This window comes from Urocitellus parryii, chromosome 1 (genome assembly GCF_045843805.1).
Source record: "Urocitellus parryii isolate mUroPar1 chromosome 1, mUroPar1.hap1, whole genome shotgun sequence".
Lineage (NCBI taxonomy): Eukaryota > Metazoa > Chordata > Mammalia > Rodentia > Sciuridae > Urocitellus > Urocitellus parryii.
The window spans coordinates 230928166-230953240 of NC_135531.1; the positions used below are offsets into that span (position 1 = coordinate 230928166).

Consider the following 25075-nt stretch of genomic DNA (forward strand, 5'->3'; position numbering starts at 1 on the left):
TTCTTTTTTATCCACTGGGGTGATTTTGTTCCCTCGGGGACACTTAGCCATTTCTACAGACATTTTATATTGCCACAACTGGGGGTAGCAGTGGTGCTATTGGTATCTGGTGGGAAGCAGCCAGGGATGCTATTAGACATTCCACAATGCACAGAACAGCCCCCACAGCAGAGAATTCTCTGGACAAAATGTTAATAGTGCTGAGGTTGAGAAATCCTGATTTAGACCAGAGTAACTATAGACCATTTGATGTAAGACTAACAGCCAATGAGATGACCACAGTTGGACAGCTCTCCTTTGACTCAGACAGGGACCAAGCTCTAAGTGGTTCCAGCCTGTACTATAGTAACACCAGCTTGCTTAATGGTACCTCTGCCAATACAATTGTACTGGGACTTGATATAGATTTAAGTTGGGTGAACCTTTAAGGAAGCTGTGAGAAGTATATTGGCTACAAATAAAGCTTTCTCCATGAAATAACTGCAACAAATAGGGGGTGGTTTTGTGGGTCCGTGTGTGTGCATGTGTGTGTGTGTGCGTGTGTGTGTATTTAACTCGAATATCAAAAGAATTTATTTTATTAATTTGAGTGCTGTTGAGAATCACATTGAGTCTACTGTTCCTCCAGAAGAAAAACACTGAGAAGAGGGAAGCTGGCAAAGCAAAAAGTCAAGTACTAATTATAGTCTGGCAGCCACGAGTAGAGAATGAACAACTTCTGCTGGAAAATCCATAAGGTTGCTGTGACTTAAATAATACTTCTGAAAGAATGATACATTTGTATTTTGTGGGTATTTGTTGCTTTTGCAATGTGCTTTATTTTATCTGTAAATTCCTGGGTTATGAAATAATGTAAATATTTCTCTAAATGCTTTGGTGTTTGTATTTCAGCTGGATTCTATATTTTAGTACAAGTGCCTGGAAATATCATCTAGAAGTAGAGAGAGATAGAATCTAATTTCATGTACTAAGTGTACATGAAATGTACAATAGATAGTGTAAAATATTTTAAAAATCCTCCTTTGTCAGTATGATAAGAGGAGTAAAATTTGAAGTTGGATGGAATATAAAAGGACACTGGGGTAGGCAGCTAGAGATGGGAGATAAAGAAGTGGTTGGGGACAACATTATGGTGTTTGCCTGGATGTCTCCAGGCCATTGTGAAATGCTATATCTCCAGCAGTCAGCAGGAGGGACTCAGAAGGAAATAGCAGGAGAGAGAAGGACTAGTAAGAGGCAAAGAAAACGTCAGGGATGAGAAAATTCTCGCTAAACTTACATTAAAAATTTTATCTCAATAGATAAGAAGTCTTCAATTTACTTTTTTAAAAATATGCAATTAATAATATCAAAAAAGTAATGAATAGCTGAGGCTAAGTAGTTCTCTTTACCTTATTTCTCTCTTCATTAAATATCATCTGTTTATTTCTCATTGGTTCCTTTAGTAGGTCAATGCCATTGTCATGGAAATCCTCCAGATTGGAATTCATCTTTACAGCATCACCCTGCTGTACAAAGCAATGGTTAGTGAGGGACTGGGCCAAGGAAAGTCAGAGGAACAATGTCATTCTTTAACACTTGCAAGAAAAACAGAAGCCACATGTATGTGGCCTTTCAGCAAATGTATTCCACCTGCGACCAATGTCCCACCCATCATGTGATTAATAAAATTATCCCTCCAAGCTCACAATCCCCTGCCTGCCTCATTCCTTTCATAAAGTCCACTGCCAGGAAAAAAAAATTGTTCAAAGGCCCAGCAGGAAAAGAAGTAATTGTTACAATAGGATACTCTTGCAGGAGCTTTCTCTAGAGACCAGAATTCACTGTGTGTGGCAGTTTAAACCATTAGGAGACGCTGGGGAGCAGCAATGAGGTAGAAATGATAAAAGGTCTCTGGTGGAGAAGAAAGTAGAAAATTCAGAGAATCTACACAAGCAAACTGGAAGACTTGACTATCACTGAATATAGAAAAGGAAAAAAACAATGGAGAACACAGAATGCCTCAAAGTGATGATATCTCCTTCCTACATTTCATGGGAATCAGCTTAGTCATGGAGGTAGTGGGGATTTGCAAACTAATATGGAACCAATGTGAGGACCAAGAAGATTTTGTGAAGATAAATAGAGCCACTTGGTACCCCAAATGATAGAATATTGGCTCTGGATGATGATTATACTGCAATAGAAAAGTCTCTATTCCAGGTAGATCATGGACATTGGATGGCCCTTAAGGAAATAAGCTACTCATCAAAGTTCACCTGCTGTCCTGGCTCATGAGATTCATGGAGACCTGCAGGTAGATTCAACTTTTTGTCTCAACTCTAAAACTAAACTGGTGTGTATTACTGGGTGAGTCACTCTGCCTCAGTACACATTTGGCATCTAATTCCATAATGGCAGCTGTTGTGAGAGATCTAAGATCAAATTCCAGATCTACCATTCCCAACTGTGGGGTTCCAAGGAAAGCACCTTTCCCTTCTTTGGACCTGTCCCATTGCTTTTAAAGCAAGGAGAGAAATATCTGCCTTCTTGTCTTACTCAAGGTTTTTTGGAAATCACTGGGGATAAAATATATGAAAGTCCTTTTAAAATCTCAAATTCCTCTACAAACAGAAATATTTTTTTTTCATTATATTAGCCTTAACAAGGATTTCTGGGTCCATTTTGTAATAACCCTCTTTTCATTATTGTCTGAAAAACAGAAACTGGACAATTATGCTTTCCATATAGACATCTGTAAAGAATTAGTAAACATTCTTTGAGAAGCTTTTATGAGGCTATAACTCATAAGACTAATACTGATAACTCTCTTGCTGAAAAGACTTCTTCTCATTTCTGTATTCAGCCACCCACATTCAGCCTTTAGTATCTACTGAATGGTTCTTTCTTCTTTGTACTAGTCCTTTGGGCATTAATTATAAATGTCAATACTCTTTCTGAAGAACTTGCTTTGAAAGGCAAAGCATAGTATTAAATGTCATGTGGGACTCTAAACTGAGGTTTTCCTTTATTATAGTCAAGAGGGATGGTAGCAGGAGTAGTGCTATGTGATAATACTGATGTGATCATTGTCTGAAAGTTGATATCCCTTCAAAATTCATTTTAAAGTCTTCATCCCAAGGTGATGGTATTAGAAGGTGGAGCCTTTGGAAGGTGGTAAGGTGATAAGGGTGGAGCCCTTGTGATCTGAGAGAGACCCTTTACCCTCCCACCAAGTGATGTGAGAGTGCAGAGATGACTGACTATGAGGAAATGGTGCCCTATTAGCCACCAAACTTACCAGTGTCTTGATTTTGGACTTCCCAACCTCCAGAACTGTAAGAAATAATTTTCTGTTGTTTATAAGCTACTTGCTCTATGGTATTTTCTATAGCAGTGGAAACAGAATGGGACAGGTAGAAAAGAATACAAGTGCTGTGGAAGATCAAAGAGAGACAAAGCAGGATTTGTGGAAAAGATGTTATTTGGCTTTGGCTTTGAGAGATGGTAAGATTTTGATAAACAGAATCAGAAGGTCATGTACTTGAAGTAATGGTTTAGAAGACACCAGGGAGTGTAGAGTCATGGACTAGTGGGACAGAAACCTATAATGAATGCAGAAGCGTAGCAAGATCTTGGAAAGTCTCAGAACACTGGAAAGACTTAAGACTGAACTTTTCTTGGTAAGCAAGGTAGAATGTAGGAAAGGGTTCTGAAGCAGCAATGACCGGAGAGGAACTCTACTTAGGCAGGGTAATCTCGGTGAGTATATAGTTAGGGGACTCCTGACTGGCCAAAAAGAGAATACAAGTGATGAGCTTAAAATGAGAAAGAGGACACACTCCTGACAACAAGAAGTATCAAAGGAACAGGAATGAGGAAGGGGGCCAGGCTGTGGTCCTTCAGGAAGAACAGTCAGGAAGGCCAGAAGCTGTAAAGGAAGACCACTTGGAGAGAGTAAATACCATTAAGTTGAAGAAGTACACATAATTGTGAAGGATATTGTAAATAATGGAAGCGAAGAGACAGAGGAAGCAGGGATTTTCAGCCTGTGTAAGGAAAGATAGGAGCAGGAGATCCTCAAGGGGCAGGTGGAGATGAGGAAGAAATGATAAATGTTGAAAAGGATAACTAAGGCACATGGTTCTTTCACTCACTGCTGGTGGTGTTATAATCATAAAACATCTATGAAAAGCAATTTGGCATACATATTAGGAACATTAACAATTTCAGACTCATTATCCCAAATCTGCTTTGGAGAACAGTGTGCACAAAGATGTTCATTGTAGTGTTAGTTAAAATGATGAAAAATCTAGAAAAAGATAATTTGGCTGGGTACACACTGAATTAGTCTCACGAATTCTTTGAATGAATAAGGCACTCAAATTTATGACAAAGAAATTCATGCAGAAAAACAAAATTCTATGCTGAACTAAAAAACCTCAGTAATAATTCTAAGTACAACAATAATATTGAGTATTTTCACATTCAATCCTGTAAGCCACGTAGTAGACCAGGAAACTGACACTGGTGGAGATTAAAGAATTTACCTAATTCATGACCCAAGTTTGCAAATGAAGTAATTTGAGGGGTTGTTATTCCAAGGCAGCTTTTTTTACTCTATACTCTTAATTACCTTGCTATTCTTCATATTCTATATAGCCAATTCTTTCAGTCAATTGTAAAAACAGTGTTAAACCAGTTTTTGATGTAACATAGGTAAAGTAACGCATGTATTTTTCTTTTAAATGGTTTTCTGCCTATATATAGTACATAAGCATTTACTCTGTTTTTTTTTACTATAAAGGTTTTTATTTCATGTAAGGTGAAAAGATTAATATTTCCATGAAGCTAAACGTTCAATGAACATAATACCAGGATATTGGCTTTATTTTCTCTGGTGCCACAATTTGAAAGGGGAAAAAAGCCTAATGTCTATTATTTATGAACACAAACAGAAGGCCACTTAATACAGTCTTTACTGTGGCTTTAGTGGTACACATTTATCCTTTAGGATATGATCCATGAAAATGTAAACGAGACATCTTAATTGTAATTAGCCTTCATTCCCAGCAATACTTTACTCTGCAGTGATGGGAAAGAAACAGAATTAATTATCAGCAACACCTCAATAATTATGTTAGAATGCTGTGAAACAAATGTGTATGCTATGTCTCTTGAGAATTTCTATTAGAACATCTTCACACCAGAAGACACTTGATCAACACGTTTTTATTTATATCACTTGAAAGTACATATTCTGGGAAGAAGAGATTACCTTCAGCTTTTCTTTGAGCTCCATGAGAGACCCACATAATTCAGTGATAGATTCAAGAACCTCTTTGTGTTTTGCCACAACTTTCTCAGCATATTTTTGTCCTTCTTCCAAACCTGAGAAGGAGAAAGGATAAAACTATTTTTAAAGGTCAAATCCTTAGCAGGAACATTTTTTAAAAGCCCAGACATTCATTCATCTCCTAAGTGTCTATTGCTAAGTATTGGTAGACAGTAAGGGTTTTTTGTTGGTGGTGGTGGTGATGGTGGTGGGTAGTGGTAGCGGTGTTTTCTTTTCTTTTTTGTACCAGGGTTTGAAGCCAGGAGTACTTAAACACTGAGCCACATCCTCAGCCCTTTTTATTGTTTATTTTGAGATGGGGTCTTAATAAATTGCTGAGGCTGGCTTTGAACTTGTGATCCTTCCACCTCAGTCTCCTGAGCTGGTGGTATTAGATGTGTGCCCACTGCACACAGTAATAGTAAGTTTTTAATAGGATACTTGCCAGGGGGATGGGAATAGGAAAGACAGTGGAATGAATCTGATATAACTTTCCTGTGAACATATGTGCATTTACCACAGTAAATCTCAACATCACCTACATCCACAAGATTGGGATCCTAATTAGAATTATATATATTCCATGCATGTATAAATATAAATATGTTAAAATGGATTCTACTGTCATATGTAACTAAAAAGAACAAATACCAATAAAAAGTTGATACTTGCTCAACAAATAAACAAATGAATGAAGGCATTTTTTTTAAAAAAATCAAGCATTCCAGGAAAATGATAACATTTGCTATACGATGTTACTCTTATACAACTTAACCTAAATCATGTTGCTATATTCTTAAAACTCAGTTCTAATTAGTTTCTCCTATTTAGAACATTCAGTGATTCTCCACTGCCTAGTACAAATCCCTGAGGATGATGCTCAAGGCCTTTCACAATCTGGTTTCAACCTGCCTCTCCCGAATGTTACCGCAATTTCTGACATATTTCATCTCTGGCCAAAATGAGCCAGCAATTCTTCCCTCAAAAATCCCACAACCAAAGCTGGGCATGGTGGTGCACACCTGTAATCCCAGCAACTCAGGAAGCTGAGGCAAAAGGATTTTGAGTTCAACTATGTCTAAGTTATCTTTTTATCAACCACATCCCCTTTTACATAGTAGATATCTCAGCAAAAGTGAGGCGCTTAGCAACTCAGTGAGACTCTGTCTCTAAATAAATTACAAAATAGGGATGGAGATGTGGCTATGCATGGGTAGTGCTTCATGTTATAAGACTATCTATCTGGTGGCAGATGTGGGAAGCCAGAAGAAGTATTTTATACCACCTATTGCTGTCTCTCTTCTAGGCTGCATTTGTCTGGTCTCTGGGAATAACTTTTGATCTCACAAGAACATCAGAAAATGCATGGAAAAGTCCTGGAACATTGTCACCACCTAGGGACTTCTTTATTGGAGACGGCTTTTAGGAAGAAGGACTTTTCAGGCTGGCAACAATATTACCTTTCCTAACGATGGAGGTAGACAAAAGCAGAAATTTTAAGATAAAAATCAGAGTTCTTGCATTTATTGCACAAGTGAGAGGTAGATAAGGGAGGATTTTCCAGCTATTTCTCAAATCTGTGAACCAAAACCTTCATAGAAACCAGAGGGTTATAGACCTCAGTCTTAGCTTTATGAATGAGTATTATTCATACTTATTATTCATAAGTATTTTGTATGTTGTTCAAGGAATTACTCTAGTAGAAATTAGATTTGTTGTTGTTGCTGTGTGTGTGTGTACGCACTTGTATGTGTGTATAAGTTGAGTTGTTCTGGTTTTATTTCCCTGGAGATGAATAAGAGGAATAGAGGAGAACAGCCAATAGAGAAGGAGAGTTTATATCTCTTTCTGGTAGCTAAAAATCAGGAGGCTCCATCTCTTGCTGTCAGGAATCCCTCCCTCCATTCCCTGCTGTTTGTTTTGCTGGATATGGGCTCTAATCATGAGTCTTTCCTCTGAATAATTTTGAACCGGAGGACCCTGAAGGCTTGCCTTCCCTCCTTCGTGCTAGATAAGGTTCAGTACAGATTGGTTTGTTGGCAAATCACTGCATTGCTTAAGAGAGAACTTACCATATAAGCGCTGAGCAAGGTTTGTGACTTCCTGAATCCTTTCCTCTTGCTGAGGCACTGAGGGTGCAATGAACTTGTTGAACTGCTGGTGGAGAATTTCCACGGCTTCCTTTGTCTTGCACTCCATGGAATATTTCCCAACTCTTACAACGGTGGCACTTGCATCTTCATACCAAAAGTGACACTAAATTAAAATGGGTTAAAGCACAGATTAAAGAGATGTCATCCTTCAAAAGTTCTTAATATTCACCAGTGAAGCATAATATTTGAATTTCCTCAAACTTTGTGGTCACATGGGTTTGGACTTTTTAAGTCATATTAAAGAAAATACCAAAACACTATAATTTTTCACTTAGATACTAAAGGCAGAAATAAAGAAAGCATACTATGAAAATAAAATTAAAAACCGAAAAAATAGAAACACCTTTGATTCTCCTGCCTTCTTAGGTTTGTCTAAAAAAATAATTCCTAAGAGGAATGTTGCAGACTCAAGAACAAGAGTCATGAAAAACATTTGGCACTAAAAAGAATCCAAACATCAGCTATGAGGAAAGGAAATAGCCCAAACATTCAAAATCCAGCATAATAAAGTAATATCATTAGCAATCCACAGGTAAAATATTGCCTGTTTAATATTGCAATAAATATATTATCTTTTAAGAATGGTATTTAGATTATGGATGGAGGAAATGCCATCCAAAGGATAGCATTTTACCTTTTAAAAATAGAAGATAGTCATATTTTCAAAGCACAGTGGAGAATTGAAACAGTTTTTCACTAAAAATGAATAATAGTGACGGGAGGAACATTTGACCCAGGCCAGAGGCACTTAGGCTGGGAGAGAAATAGCAACACACAACTCTCTTATAAGCTGGTTTTAAATAAGTGCCATGGAGCTGCAGCAAACCCATACATCAGATATAGAAGAATAATCATCTTAATCCTCCTTAATGTAGTGTTAAATCTAAAAACTCAACTGTATTAGTGGTAAAGAAAGATATTCTTTATCTCAGAATAATAGGCAACAAAGAATACTCAAGAGCTTCAAGTGTAGTTTCTTCAGTATGAAGTGTGAAATAATAACTTGTCAAACTTCATGCCTTTTGTGTAGACCACCATTAATTCTCTTGACAATAATAAAAATTACATGAATAACAAAATTTTGCACCTGAAAAATGTCAGTATCACTTTTTTTCTAAATATTTTCAAAATCTGTGAGACAAATAAGCCATTATAAGTATTTTAAACTGCTATCCAGCAGTGAACATAATTCCACAATGGTTAAACATCCTGGGTCGATGAGGTTATAGAGAAATGTGTACTCTTGTGTTTCTGGCAAGGGTAAATTAGTAAAAGCTTTCTGAAGAGCAATTGGATAATACAATCAAAAGCCTTACAACAGCCATCCCCTTTGATCTAGTGATTCTACTTCAAGAAATTATCCCAACGACACTATCATGAAAAGAAGTATGATTCAGGGATGTAATGACAATAATATCTAATGTAGCATTGTTTTAAAGTAGCAAAATAATTTCTTTAAACATTAAAACAAGGATACCATCACAACACTAAGATGATACCTCTTCTATTACTTCTTGGAGATGCTCAGTCAGGTCCAGATTTACTTTGTAATCTGTGACAACTTTCTCAAAGTCCTCCACATGTTTCTGCAAATCCTTCATGGCTTCCAAAAGGACATTAACTTTATTACTTGGATAATTTAAGAAAGAATCACAAGTTTTATTATTAACTTTTTCCATTTTCTTTCTCAAAACCTGTGCAAAAAACATTTAAAAAATCAGATATGATTTATGAAGGGTAGCAATAAAATACCAAGACAATTAGGACAAATTTTTGTAACTTCCACAATTCTGATATGTTAAAATCACAGTTATTACAAATGTATTTTGGAAATAATAGGTTTTATTCCAAATATTTTATTGATCCAGTATTCAGCAAATATATAAAAAATTTAGAAGGGTTGATTATAGATTTTGAAAATATTAGTAGGAATTTTAGAAAAAGAGAGTGATCATAAAATGAAAATCAAATACTTGTTCTTAATAAGCTCACTGTCTCCTGAAAAGAGCATTCACCATTCATGTGGTCATCAAGGGACTAGGAGAGCCTTAAAGGAAGCTGCTGATACAGAATGGTGCAAGGAAAGTAAGTGGAGGCTTACAGGGTACATATGTCTTGGGGAAAAGAACAGAGGTTGACATGAGGGTAGGTTTGGTAGAAATCATTCTGAAGCTGCCTCAAAAGATAAATCTCAATGTCCATCAATGGGTACTAAGTTACAGTCAGACAGGAAAGGAAGCGCTGGTGTTTTGGTGCAGAGTTGGATGACTACAGAGAACAATCATGAATTGCATATTCCAGAAAGCTAGAAGAAGAAATTTTGAAAGTTTTCATCATAAATATAAAATGATAAGTGTTTGAGGAGACAGATACATTTTACCTGATTTAAACATTACACAATGTGCACATGTATTAAAACAGCACCTATCCCCACATAAATATATATAAGTATGTATAATTTTTATGTTTTATGGATCAGTTTTAAAAACTTTAAATTAAAAAAAACTAATAAAAAATTTAAAATCTGGCTCTCATAAGCAATATTTTAAAAAGTAGTAAAAGCAACACTTGACTTTAGATGATAGAACTCCCACTAAGGGTGGCATGCTGTTACCAAGGACAGGATGATACTGTGACTGCAGGTGAGTCCACTTAAAATTGGCACCATTTTGCTGAACACCAAAACCAACCAAAAAAAAAATTCAGGAAGGCAGACTCTGGACTATAGAGATAAAATTACTATTTTTGAAAAGAAAAGGAGAAATAAATTAATTTATTACTTATTTTACACAAGAAACCCAAATGTTATAAAAATGGAAAATGATCTTTTTGATCCAAAAAACCCCAAGAGGCATCTTGATATAAAGTACTAAATGATTTTGCAATCATTGTAGTACACTCACACATAAACACACACAAACACACAAACACTTTTTCGTTACCTGCATTTTTTCAACATACATATCAACTTGTTGTATTTGATATTTAAGAGCCTTCAGATTTCGAGCTTTTTCATTTTTCTTAGTGTAGTTAAACTTCAAATTGTTGAATTTCTTTTTGATATCTTTGAAAGACTCTTTGAGCTACAGTTCAATAAAAAGAAACAGAATTCTTAAAATAAGAAAACTTATATTCATTTATGATAAGTCAAGATATCTAAACACTTCAAAATATGTATAACCTTCAAAATGTATTCAGTTAATTTTCAATAGAAATCTAACAAATCAGGTAGGTGGATATATAGTGTGAATTTAAATATATCCCCCAATATGAGTAGTCATCAGTTGTTCTTAATACATTTTGATTTGTAATTATTAGGATTTAAAATTATAGAATATCCCATTGGTCCCCAAGCAAGACAGTTTCTAACATATTGTGCAAAGGCTTTCACCAACTTTGATTTTCTTATTTTTATTTATTTGGTATCATTTATCCTATTCATTCTGTTCTCTGTGCTAATATTTGTTCCCGATTCTTCCACCTCCCAATGTTCTCTTGCAGCCATCACATTTAAATGTACTAAGCTCCAAGGAGCTATTCAGGTTGAAGAGGACCATGAAGTGGTGACATTGAGACCACCTTGGAGTGAAAAAGAAGATCTGATAGGACAGTTTTATTTGCCCAGTTAAAAAATATTTTTCCTGAGTCATTTTCAAAGGAGTTCACTTCTTAGACATAGGTCGTTAACTTCAGATGTGCTTCAAAAACAATAAATAAAATAAATAAATAAAATGAGAGTCATTGCCAATGGTGGCAATGCTAACCTGAGGACATGTCTCTGCTCAGAGAACAGGGTACAGATGATGATAGCTTGACTTTACCATTGCACCAGAATTCTAAGCAGTTCAGTTCTATTAGACACATCACTTTCTGTCCCTTCTCTATATTCAAGAAGGATGAGGATATTGACAGGCAACTCTCTCCTTGTGTTATCAGCAAAGAGAAATACAGAGAAAACATTAACCTCAAGATTATACGGAGTCATTTAACAGCAAGAGTGAACAATGTCATGGTTGATAAATTTGAGCTATGATGAGAAAAGTCAGAAAAACATTAAAATTCTTTGCAATGACAGCAAATAATTTATTTGAGAGGGAATAAAAGCTGTGCACCAGGTGAGATTTTAGATTCATAATGCAGAAAAATGTATCTGCTCTAGAAAATGCATGCTTTCTCAAAATGCTTATTTCAAATTCTGCATATTTGAAAATAAAGCCTTGACCTTATATTTAACACTTCTTGGAGACAATTGTCTGCAAAGCCTTAGCAGACTTGTGTACACAGAAATTATTATATTCATGTAATTTTGCATGTGTCATACTTATGCTTAATCAGTATTATTTATTTTATATGGTAATGCAATTGTTGTGCATTAGCTTGAAACTATTACTAAACCAAGAACAGAGACCACATAGAGCATTTTAATTGATAAATCAGTAATGTTTAGAAGGAGTAAAAAGAGCCATAAATTCAAAAATTGGAAACAATTTATCAGAACTCAGAAAATGATTTACAAGAATATTATAATAAATTAGCATATTTGTGCCAATAAATATTTACATACTGTGACATTTGATGTTTCAATGTACACATGTTTGATTTTAGCAGGAAAGGATGAGGTCAGTTTTATGAGTCTGAGATGTAAAGGAGCTATATCTTTAATATTCAGATAAACCTTAGGCAGGAACTTTTTCCCCATAAGGCTATAATCTACAACTATAAGTATAATAATACCACCTCTGAGCAAGCCAGGAATTCTTGTTTTAAAAAACATATCCCAGTGGTGAGTTATTGTTTCATGACCAGAGTTTCTGTTTGAAATGGTTAAAAAAAAAAAAAAAGTTCTGCAGACATGCAGACAGTGCTGATAGATTCACAATGGTGTGAATGTACTAAATAGCACTGAACTATGCACATTAAATGGTTAAGATGATAAATTTTGTTTTCATGCATATTTTATCAAAGGTAGAATAAGGGGGAAAATATATCACTAACATTTATCCATGGAAAATAAAATTTTGTATCTTATTTTTCTTTACTGAAACATGACATATTTTTATACACTTCAGTCTAGAGGAAGGAAGAGGGGCTGGGTCATTAACATGAAAACCATTAAGCACTTTTTAAAAGTTTGTGTGTAATTAAATTTAGTTATATATAATTTTAGCACAATTAGTTAAAATTATTCAAGGGTTGTTTTTTTTTAAAGATCAAATATTAATGTAATGCCAGATGCAGTGGCACATGCTTATAATCCCAGAGGCACAGTAGGCTGAGGCAGGAAGATGGAGAGTTCAAAGCTAGCCTCACAATGGCAAGGCACTAAGCAACTAAGTGAGACCCTGTCTCTAAATAAAATACAAAATAGGGCTGGGGGTATGGCTCAGTGGCCAAGCGTCCTTGAGTTCAATCCCTAGTAAACACCCCTACCAAAAAAAAAAAAAATTAATGTACTGATATAAACCAAAGTTTAATTTTCTATGTGTTAAAATAATAAGGATTTATTAAATACATTAATCTGGTCTTATCCGTTAAGATCATACCTCCTGGTAGAATAAAAAATAAAAAATTGCTCATCTCTATTGTCATCATCATATTCATGATTTTGCATTAATCTCATTCTAGTACTCACATGTCTTCTTGTTTCTTTCATAGAAGCACTCACCTCCCAGATGACTTTACAACCTGTTTTTTCCAAATCAGACTCTTGCCACAGAGCTCTGGACTGACCAAAGCATTCCTGAGGGGGAAACCCAAACTGCTTGCCCTGTGTCGCCCCCTCTCAGCCTGAAGCAGCCAGAGCAGTCATCACTTATTTCTCCTTACAGCACTGAGGGTTCCCTTACCCAGAGGGAAAAATTCCAACACTTAAAAATAGTCATATCTTAGTTACATTTAAAAAATTAAAAGGAGGGAGATGTGGAGAGTGGTGATTTGAAACATGATCTGATTTCCCCATGGCAGTGTTGCACTGGGAAATGCCTATGTAGAGGTGCAGGTCAAGATGGCCCAGTTGCTATGCTGACACCAGCCCAGGGAAGCTATGTACAAAGGCACAGCGGCAGTTATCAGTTGAGGCCTTGAGTTCAGACATCAACTCCTGGAGATAGAGGATTTTGAACATAATAAGATGACCCTAATGTCTTGCCAGTCCTGCATCCTTTAGATTTCCTGCTTTGCTAAAACTTTTCCAAAAATAACCTTTTGATGAAACTTACATAATAAACATGCTGAGCTAGCTCTGGGTCAGTCAAACTCCAACAGGGTTTGGCTGCCCACCTGGCCCCAGCTTTTTCTCTATGTGTGTCTATTTGTCTTTTCTTCATCCCCCATCACCCCTCTCTGGATCCTGAATTAACAGCTGTGATGGTCATGGCAGTTGGCACCTGAACAGAGATGCTTGTTTAAATGAGAAGGTTTAACAGCTAATAGAAAATTATATGAGGAATGGAGAAAGACTAAGCCTTAACACTCTAATCCTAAACCATGAGATTTCAAATAAACTTTATATTAAGAAATTTAAGACTGGCTGAGTGGGGTGACATGCATCTGTAATTCCAGCGACTCGGGAGACTGAAGTAGGGGGATTACAAATTTGAGGTCAGCCTCCGCAAATTATTGGACCTTCAGCAACTTACAAGACTCTCTTTCAAAATAAAAAAAATAAAAAGGACTAGGAATGTAGCTCAGTGGTAAAGCACCACTAGGTTAAATCCTCAATACAAAAAAGAAAAAGAAAAGAAATTTAAGACTGATAATGGATAAGTGTGACTTTATTTCTGTTTGCTTCAGAATGTATGCACTTCCACTGAACATGATTCATAAGGCTGAAGAATGTTCATGACACTATGGGTATGTGAAATGGGATCAGCCTCTTTCTGACACTCGAGCTCCCTTGCCAAAGGTGCTGGCACTTTTCTCTTTTGGTACCACTGGAAATACATTCAAAATCTAAACCATTCTGCCTTAACCAATTCAAACTCAGTACTTTTGAGGTACATGTGGCAAACAGCATGGAGAGCTACCTCCAGCAACTAAAAAAATTAGCAGTATCTAATTTTTCTTACCTGCACATTCCAATATGAAAACTTAACTTCCCATCTAATCCCCACATAACTTGGGGTCATATTTTTAAAGGAACTGAGTGCCATGGTTGCTTAGTGTGGTATCATTGTTCATGCAGCTGTTTCTAACTTTAGTTTGCTTGTCAACAATGGGGAATGGTGGAGATGGTTAAGACAACTGTTCGACTTGAGCACATATGCAGAAATACAAAACACCCAAATTATAGAGCAAGAAAAAAATTACCCAACTGGAAATCTTTAACTGTTGTTACAATTCATATTAATACAATTTCTGAACATCTTTTAAAAATTAGGAAAAAAAAATTTCAGTGAATAATTTGATGTTCCTATTTTTGCACTCTCTCAACTCCTCTGTATTTGCCATGGAATAAGTAGACTAAGTTAACAGCTATAATTAGATCAAAAATTATTAAGATTTTAAAACCAAGGTCATTTTGAAACTAGAAGAATGAGCATGTTCACCAAATTTTCTGGCAAGCTGTAAACTCCCTTTCAGGATTAGGATGAAAGTGTTGTTGGGAAGAAGCAGAAGAGACTTCTGACCTGAAATCTGACTTGCTATTCTTAGTCTTGACTAAGCTGGTTGAGGCAGCTTTGGCACAAGAATGTATTATCTGTAAGTCTGTTGCTGGCAAGACCAATTGATATGAGAGACAGGGGATATTTTACAACCAAGGAAATGTGTTTAAAAACCAAACTAAACAAGAAAAAAATTCCATTAGGATTATGACATTCTTGGTCAGAAGTAAAAATAAAAAAAAAATGGTAGTCAATTTTCATTTCTCTTAATGTCCACTGGAGAAGCTTCATTTCTTACCCACCATTTTGCCCATTCCAGAAAAAAGAAAAATGAATAAATAAATAAAACTTTTTGATGCTCAATTTCAGTAACAATAGTCTGTAATGTCACCCTCCAGGAATGCTTGCATTTGAAAGGAAGACACCCAAAGACTTAAAAGTTAACCAAAATGGTTTGCCAAATATAAATGGCAGCATATTCAGCCTCAGTGCTAGAGATGTTCCTGGACAAGAATTTCTTGTTCTCATTCCCTTCAGCAACCATACCACATTGACCTGAGCTTAAGACCCATCTTGTAGCAAGAGAAAATGGAGCAACTGGGAAAGAGAAGATGATTGCACCATCTCAAATTGTAGGTGGCAGTAGGTCTCAATAATAAATATTTTACCCACTCTGCATGTTTCCTATCTTCATAATATATTAAGTTTTATTTTCTGGATATGAAAACTATTAGAGTTTTAATCTTCAGTTCTCTATATTCTTCTGGAACTTTCCTACAACTGTTTACACAAGTTAAACACAGAAATTTTTAGTTTAACCCCACAGGATGGCTGTTTCCTGAGCAATTGGAAACTTTCCTATTTACTTACACATACCTTCCAAATAGACATAGAGTGGGGCCCGATTAACAAATGGCCATGAAGTAAGCCTCCTAGGTTTTAATTTTCCCTACACTAAGTTTCCTGTGGTCGTTTGTATTCCTATGGTCTGGCACACAGTAGCCACACATTAAAGATATTTGTTGAATGAAGTCTTTTTTTAAATTTTTAAATAATAAATTCAGGTTATAAATCTGGAAAATAATTACTGTCTGTACTATTTCATGGTGCTGCCCCAATGGCTGTTTTGCTCTCAATATAAACTTTTCCTACTTCCTTTCCTGTCAGTGGGTGGTTGTCCATGGTCATTTTGTCAGTAGCTAAGTGCCACATGATATCAGGTGGTTTTATTTTTATTAATTGTGTATGTGTCCCTAGGGACATTGTTCCTCTATTCCAATTTACTGTTTCTAATCCAGCTTGTGTCTCTAGAACTCAGATGATGGATTCATCCAAACTGACAGAAGAATTTGTGTCATTGGAACCTATGCCTGACACATGGGTTATATATGCTGAGTCCTTTTCTGCTTTCTTCCTGATAGGCAAGATGTTGCTACGTGGAAACACTTCAGGGTACAGTAATATAATTACCTGAAAGCTTATGTGCAGAAAGCTTATTTTGAGAAAATGGATACCAACCTGATTCTGTCACTGCTGTTCTTTTCAGCAGAGGAATTGCTTGTAACCCATAATATAAGGCTCTAGATACACATTTCCATTAATATCATATAAAGGATTTTTTGGTCAAGTTACAAAAAAAATACTCGATATTAACTTATTACTTTTCTAAATGTAGATGGGCAAAGAATGAGTAACTAATGATGTTCCTCTGTCATGTCACACAGCAGAGAATATGTCTATGTGTATTAATCACTTATTCACTTAACTAGGCAAGAAAATATACAGTGGTATTTAACATTTATGCATCTAAATACACCTTTGTGTGAAATGGGTAAAAATAAATACTGCAGAATCTGGCAGTTTGACAGCTGTGTTTTCTAGTAGGTAAATACTAAGAAAATAAGGTTTTACAATTTCTAAATATCATTTTTTTAAAAAAGTAATGCAATATTCCTTAAAGACAAAAATGAATAATTTTGTACCTTGATAATTTTTGAATAAGTTTTTAAAAAGTTTTAAAAAACTGGCAGTTTGACAGCTGTGTTTTCTAGTAGGTAAATATAAAGAAAATAAGGTTTTACAATTTCTAAATATCAATTTTTTAAAAAAATGTAATGCAATATTCCTTAAAGACAAAAAACAATGATTTTTGTGCTAATAAGGCACAAAAATCATTGTTTTTTGTCTTTAAGGAATATTATATTACATTTTTTATAAATGATATTTAGAGTTCTTATACATTTTGCCTTAAAGTACCAAATCCTTTTGAAAGCACCTTTGGAGCAGATGAGACCACACAAGTTAATTACAGCACAGTCAAGAAAGAAATATTTGTTGAAATAACTAAATGAACTATGGTGTCACATCCAATCATACAAATATCTTAGAATAGATAGAAAATAGGAATAGAAGAGGAAACCATAGAGAAAAAGATACCTTTAACATCAGATCATATAGTGGGTGGTTGGGACTGAAACATTTGTGAATGGTAAATTCTGAACTTAGCAACTGACTTTTGCTCAAAAATTAGCCTCTGATTCAGAGTCAACCCCTGGAATACTATGAGCAGAAACTCTTTGTCCTCTCGTGCATTATTAAGATGAAAATCATATACCTATACCTCAGTTTTCTTTTTCATTTGAAAAATGAAGATATTAAACTAGACATTCTCCAAAATCTACTGCAACCCAGAGTCTGAACTTTCAGGAGGCACTTTAAGCACATTGGGGGCAAAACAATGTTCTAAGATTAACTTAAAAAACAAACAAACAAATACTGTGCATGTTCTAGTTTCCCAGCCAAGTATCTGGTTTTATTCTTAATAAAAGAAAAAAAAATTGTGTATCATACTTCATTTCATTTTATATAATGGTCTAAGTGTCTATATCTAAAGAGCAATAATGATAATAATGTCTAAATTTTTAACATTATTGATATCTAAATATTATTACCACTGTGGAAATTGACCATCTGTTTGTACTCTGATATTTGCAATATAAACTAGAACACATATATATTTATTTTACTAAGAGGCATTGAAAATGTTCTTCTGATATTTTTCCACTAGGCTTGTGGTTGAAAAGTTCAGGATGTGGTTGCTACATTCTTATATGTCTAGTATGTCTTTACCAAAAAAAAAAAAAAAAAGGGGGAGGAGAAGGAGGAGGAGGAGAAGGAGGAGGAGGAGGAGGAGGAGGAGGAGGAGGAGGAGGAGGAGGAGGAGGAGGAGGAGGAGGAGGAGGAGGAGGAGGAGGAGAGGAAGAAGGAGGAGGGGGAAGAGGAGAAGGGAGAAGAGGAGGAGGAGGAGGAGAAAAGAAAAAGACCCAAGGTTTTCAAAGATCCTTTCAATGTGAAACTGTAACTTACATCAAAGATTAGTTGGATTGGAAGTAGAAGCAAATGGGAAGGATACCTCTCTTAATATCAGGCATCTGCTAAAATGACATCTGATTCCCAAATCAAACCCACATGCGTCTGGTTGCTCATTCCTGAAACAGTACAGACAATCCTGGGGTGTCCCTACTGTGACTGGAAGGGTCATCTGTCATCCCAGCTGGCTGGTTCCAAGTGCAAGTTCATCACAAGATAGTCCCTATAAATAGAACCTGCTGGAAGGGCCTAACAGGGAGACCCAGTCTATAAATGCCAGGGCTCCTCCAGGAGATAGAAACCCAGCCAGAGGGGGCTGGGAACTTCTATTCCACTTGAAATGCAAAGCTGGACCATCACTGCCCACTGCCAAGAGGGACAGGGATGTTTGGACAAGACAATGGTGTACAGAAAGAAGGAGGAGGAGGAACAAGTGAGGGGTGGAAGAAGACAGGAGGAGGAAGAAAGTAGATAACTTTGGGAGAGATTGTTACAAACTTGTTTCTCTGGCCACAAATCTGAATTTTATAGACTTAGGGAGAAAAACAAGCTCTGACTGTCTCCTTTAACAAGACCTAATAGGAGTGTAAGCTGTAGTACAGGAACCAGAAGAGGCCATGTTACTGTGGAGGGGGCAGACTGCGTTTTGGGCTCCACTCAGAATAAGTTAACAAGACTTTAGTCGAAAGTGACTCCCTAGAACAAAGACTCTAAGCAGAGACTCTACAGCTTTGTGGCATATTGCTTAAATGAAAAAAAAAAATGTTTGTAGATGTCATTTTTGGCTTCCCTTCTGTTGGATGGGGTCCAAGTGGCTACTACTGTCCTGCCTTCTTGCTTTCCTTCCAGCCACGCTCCTTCTTGCACCTGCCTGTGCTCTGAAAAAGTATAGCCTGCAGGGGTTGTATGTTGGAGCTAGACCACTATTAGAGCTCAATTCTCAAATTTAGTCCAAACTTGAATGTTGCTTAATAATATTTGATACTTGCTGTGCCCAGATTGTGCAGAACTTCAGGCATAATCCAGAAGTTCAAGAAGGTTAACTACCCCCTTTTCACCCTCCTCTCCTTGCCTAGTGGACTCATGTCTTTAGGAGCTCAGAAATAGCTTGTTCTAAGTGGAGATAAATTTGGTATTTATGGGTACCCTTGCATTCTACTATCAATTCTCCAAATTAGGACCCTTGGTATCTTAATTTGTGCTTTCCCCCCAAATTAGTAAATCCATGAATGGAAATTTTAGCTGGGAAAGGGGTGATGGTGACTCAGCAAGTGTCTAGGGACTGGAGGTTGGTCACAGCTGATGGGGAAGAGGTGGAATTATGCATGTAGGAGCACATGGACATGGATGGAGGGCCATGTTTATCTTTCTTTTTCACAGAGAGTTTTTTTTTTTGCCAGAAGAGCTACTCAGTTTGAGTAAATATGAAACCAACCACTTGACTTTGGTGCTAATACCCTGTAGTAGCCTCTGAAACATAAAGACTGTTCCCCTGTCCTTAGCACCTGCTTCACCATGAGTCAACCATACTTAAATAGACTCTCAGCAGGCTGAGCTGGCTGCCATCAGACAGTGTCACCCTGTCTTCTGTGCCCTAAAAAAGTTGAACCAGCTCAAGCAAGGGACTGCTGTGAGGGTTGAATAGGAGAAAAGGCAAAAAACAAACAAAAGCAAGTAAACTCACATACACAAAACACACCCGTAATCCTGCCTTCTGGGTTGTTCAATGCTTTGACTCACTTCAACAAAACTGGGAACTTGAAGTTTACTAAAACTTTCAGAACACTGAAGGCACTGTTCTGAGAATTAAAGGACATGGATGAGAAGGAAGTGTCCTGAATCACTGTGGGGTGTGTGTGTGTGTGAATGCACACATGTGTTCACCAAGATGAACACTTCATGTCGGGAGCAGCTTTTGTCTGTGTCAGTTCCCACTGCCCCACCTCATTTATTTCATCTCTTGTGGTGCAGTACTCCAAACTGCGACACAGGGCCCGGTCGTGCTCCTCAGATTTGGCACGCCACTTCATACTGTCCACCTCGAGGACCTCCAGCTGCTGCTGCACATTCTTTGCAGAAACATTAGAGCAATTCTAAAAATGAAAAGCACTTGAAAGTGACAAATGAACAGTGAAATGGCCACAAGACAAATATGCAATTTACCTGCATTATGAAACCCAGAAGCAACACTTCCCCAAAAAATAAGATATAGGATCCTAATTTATTTTACCTTAAATACATCTGAATATTATTAGTTCAGAAGGAAGCTAGACACTCAACACTCCAGGAAAGACATTTCCAGTCTTGAATCTCAAGTTTGGAAGATTTGCTCATCATGCCCAACTCCTGGGAGACACCATTCATTATAAGGTATAATTTTTACTTCAAAAGGCATAAAATATGCATTAGAAACATTCCGCTCCTGCACTATAATTTTCGCGTCAACTTGAGTTTAACCTCAGGTTCATTATGCAAGTGCTCCAATCTTTACCTAGCACAGAGGAGCCGCTGGGGTGAGGGCCAGAAAAGGGCTGGAGAACAATTTACATTATGCCAAGTGAGACTTCTTACTTTCTCCTTTTTAAAGTTCATTTACTTAATAAAACTCTTTTAGAAAGAAAGCTCTTTCCTGACAAAAGTAGGTGGCTGTCAGCTTAGAAAGATATACTATAGTTCCCCCGTGTTATGTATACATTGGTGGATTATTTTAAATGAACTTTAAAATTAAATTGGCCATTCTGACATTATTAATGCAATACATTTTAGTGGAATAACCATTATCTTTTCTTCCTTTGAATTAAAAATTTGGAGAAGGATTTTTTTTTTAAATCAGAGCCTTCTGTATTATTTATGAAAATTTGATTTGGAAATACTTTCTTTTCTTTTAGGCTCCTCTGTTGAAATCTGATCAGTGGGAAAAAAATAGATCAACACCTAGTGCCCACAGCCCTGGCTAGACATGGGGCTTGGGCTCTTCCATTTTGAACTTATATGGATAAGCATTTCTGGACTTTAAATTCTTCCTCTATAAAATTAGGATACTCTTCTAAATAAACACTAGGATCTACGATCTTCCAAATCTGCAATGCCAAGGTAGCACTGTCCAAATATAATAGGAGCCATAAAAATAATTTAAAATGTTTCAGTAGTCAAAATAAAAAGTAAAAAAGAAGTGAAATTAATTTTCATAAATAGTTTATAAATATTTCCAAGCATTGTTTTATAATAAGTAACCAATAGAAAAAATTAATAACAATTTTCATATTAAGTCTTTGAAATTTGGTATAATTTCTTACTTCAAGCATATTTCAATTATTGCTAAGTTTCTATCAGAAATATTTGATCTACACTTAAATTTCATAAAATTTAATTTCAAAAGCAGATTCATAAACCAAGTTCTTCCAAACATACTTAAAAGTTTCCTGATAACTAAATTAATTCAGATTAAATACAATTAAAAGTTTTGCTTCTTAGTTGCATTAGGCACATTTCAAATGTGAAACCTAACTGCTGTGTGGGACCACACAGCTCTAACATACTCTCTTTGATATCAACATGAGAATAGATGTGCTCAATAAGATTTTTATTTTATATTTTTTAGTTGTAGATGGACACAATATGTTTATTTTGTTTACTTATTTTTATATGGTGCTGAGGATCGAACCCAGTGCTTCACACATACTAGGCAAGCGCTCTACCTCTGAGCTACAACCCTAGCCCCACAATAAGATTTTTATATTTGAATATTCTCCTTAAAATTTTTTTCTTTTGACATAGATGGTAGAAACTCACCACAAGTAACTACCCCAATGGTTGAATATATTTTCAAATGAAATATATGCTAAGCAGCCGGCCTGGCTTCCTTCTCATTAGGTAGAATGGAGTCCTAAGATGCTTACAGGGTGCTGTGCTGATGAGATAATGTCCACTCCTAAGGAAAAGGCCAGTTGATAGAGCTGCTCCACATGTGCCTTTTGATCCTGAGAGTGACTGAGGTGTATCTGGGCCTCAGGAGCATCACCCAGTTCCTCCAGCTGCTCCAGAAACACCAGTTCTCTTGATTTGATGAGATGTCCCAGCTGGAATTTAGGCCATTAACAATTAACCTGAGTTTCATAGCCAGATTTTTAAGTCTATTTTGTATAACATATTATACTAGCTTGGTGAAATGCTGCCAAGCCCACCCGTAATTATTAGTTATATGGCCAAATACATGTTATAGTGCTTCAAATCCAACTGGCTAACACTGAGCAGCTAACACTGTAACACTGTGAGTTCTATGAAAGAGGGAAATGCCCTTTTGGTCCTTTACTAAAACCTTAGCAAGGTGTAGGCCTGTGATCTGAGTAAACTCAGAGGCTATATTAAAGGAATATCAATGCACCTCTATTTCATGTAAATGGAGGCTAATAACTTCAAAGTTCTTGTGAAGAGAGCAACCAAAAAATAATATTTACTGAGAACTCCACAATGCCAGATACTTGAGATAAATAAATATTGAACTTGGTTCCTGCCCTCAACTCGCTTATCCTTGAGTTGGGAAAAATGCTGCTCTTAGTAAAATGTAATGTAATTAAGAATCAAGACACTAAGAATGACAGATGTATGGAATAAAGAGAGCACTAGAGATTTAGAATATATATATATATATAGAGAGAGGGAGGTCGCTCCAAGTAAGGTGGGATTGTTGGAGGGAGGTACAGGTTTATATAACAGAGAAGAGAGACAAAGATCTGCCCCACAAGGTAGCTTGAGAGGCAAGGCTTGGAGGTAGAAATATGAGTGCTATATTTATGGACTGAAGATAAGGAACACAAGGAGGACAGGGCATCGTGATAGATAAATTAGGTGCAGATTCTGTTAGCTTCTAATGCAAGCAATTTGGCTTTGATTTGTGATACTAAGATTAATTTAATTCCATAGTGTAAAACCCAGGATCTTTTAGACATCTATAAATCTTACCTCCTCCCTGACTTGGTGGAAGAGGACTACCTTGTGCAGGAGATTGTCATAATCTTGGATGCGCTCTGTTTGTTTCTGATGGAGGTAAATAAGGTCACTCAGTTGTTGAGACTTCTCTTTCACAGGGGCTCCTTTGTCTCTTAATTCTTCCAATTCTCTCATGATGTACTGAACCTCATCACGCAGTTGCTAAAAAATTGAAAGCAATGCAAGAAATCCAGCTTTTTTTTTGTTTTGTTTTGTTTTGTTTTGTTTTACTACCAGCAATCTGATGATCTAAATAAGGACTCATTTGTTTACAAATACTTCTTATGTGCTTCCCCCTAATCCAGGCATTGTGCTTGCTGGTACAGGTGCATTTGTTCATCCTTATCTTCTCAGAAATTTATAAGCAATGAAAAAAAAAAGAAAGAAAGAAAGAAAGAAAGGAGGGAAGGAAGGAAGGAAGGAAGGAAGGAAGGAAGGAAGGAAGGAAGGAAGGAAGAAAGAAAGAAAGAAAGAAAGAAAGAAAGAAAGAGAAACGTGTCAAGGCTGAGTCCTGAAATGGAAAGCCGTGCATTCCTATGACCCACCACATATTTCCCCCATCTGTTGAGTAAATGTCTCTTAGATCCTTATGAAGCCCCATGATCAGCTCTGATATTTAATACAGACTAGAATTAAGTGGCACGGTAAGAACATCAAGAGAAGGCAAGTGTACAAATATATCAGGGGAATAACTTGTGCTCTCTGATAAAAGAATGATCAGAATGAGCCACCAGATGAACAGCAGAGTGAACATGCTGCTTCAAAGTGGCTGTCCCCTATCCACAAATAGCCACCACTGCACAGAGGATAATCTGCCTTCCCCTCTACCCAGCACTGTTCAGATGTCCTTCATAGGAACTGGATCTGGTGTAGAACTCATAAGAGTTGACAAAGAGAATGCTACTATAATTTGGGGGTGGATCTTATAATAAAGCTAAAAGTAATGGAAATGATTTAGGTTAAGGAAATGATTTTCTGAAGACTGACTTAAACTGGATCTTTAAGTTCAAATTAAGCATGTAGCCATCAAATCCCTGCACATCACAGTGACAGAGCCAGATGAGCTCAGCAGCGATTCCTGATTTAGAGGAACTTAGACATAAACATGTCTAGGCACACAAAATGCTATTGAGCATATATCATGGGGCATTTCAAGAAACCTAACATAGACTAGTCACATTTTCTGAGAGTTCTGATGAAAGAGTTTGCTGTGATATGTGTGTATAGGGAGAGTGGTTATATTTTCTTGTATATAAGTTTTGTCTTAAAGGAACCTTCATTCATCTGATTCTGGGATTCCTTAATGCCAACACTTATAAGTTTTGCAGTAAAAACCAAAAATCCAGGCCAAAGGACAATGGTACTGGCAACCTCTCCTGGCAGTTGCGTTCCATTTAGGAGCAACAGGGCTTGGGGAGCAGGGCATATGTTCAGCAGTCAGGAGCCAGGAACATGACTCATGGTTTTCTCTCTCCTTTGCTGAGGGCTTGCTGAAGGCTTTCTGAGGGTGAATAAAGAGCACAGCAAAATTCTTGGGGCTGTGGTAGAAGCTGGGTAGCAGCATGCGGGGACAGGGATAACTCAGGCGAGATTTCAGGGGACCAAGGGAAGCAGAGCCTCTAAGTTAGAAGTTGCCCATCCTTGTC

General features: G+C 36.6%; 1 protein-coding gene across 1 annotated transcript in view; it reads right to left on the bottom strand.

Annotated features, from left to right (window-relative positions):
- Ccdc141 (coiled-coil domain containing 141) overlaps window positions 1–25075 on the bottom strand; it is a 183471-nt gene that overhangs the window by 10777 nt on the left and 147619 nt on the right. Inside the window, exons 15-22 of the mRNA XM_026392006.2 lie at window positions 23403–23591; window positions 22340–22519; window positions 20384–20533; window positions 10410–10550; window positions 8967–9161; window positions 7387–7570; window positions 5258–5370; window positions 1392–1508 (exon numbers count right to left, since the gene is read on the bottom strand). Coding sequence (XP_026247791.2) covers window positions 1392–1508; window positions 5258–5370; window positions 7387–7570; window positions 8967–9161; window positions 10410–10550; window positions 20384–20533; window positions 22340–22519; window positions 23403–23591 — 1269 coding nt within the window. The remainder of the gene's footprint in view (window positions 1–1391; window positions 1509–5257; window positions 5371–7386; window positions 7571–8966; window positions 9162–10409; window positions 10551–20383; window positions 20534–22339; window positions 22520–23402; window positions 23592–25075) is intronic.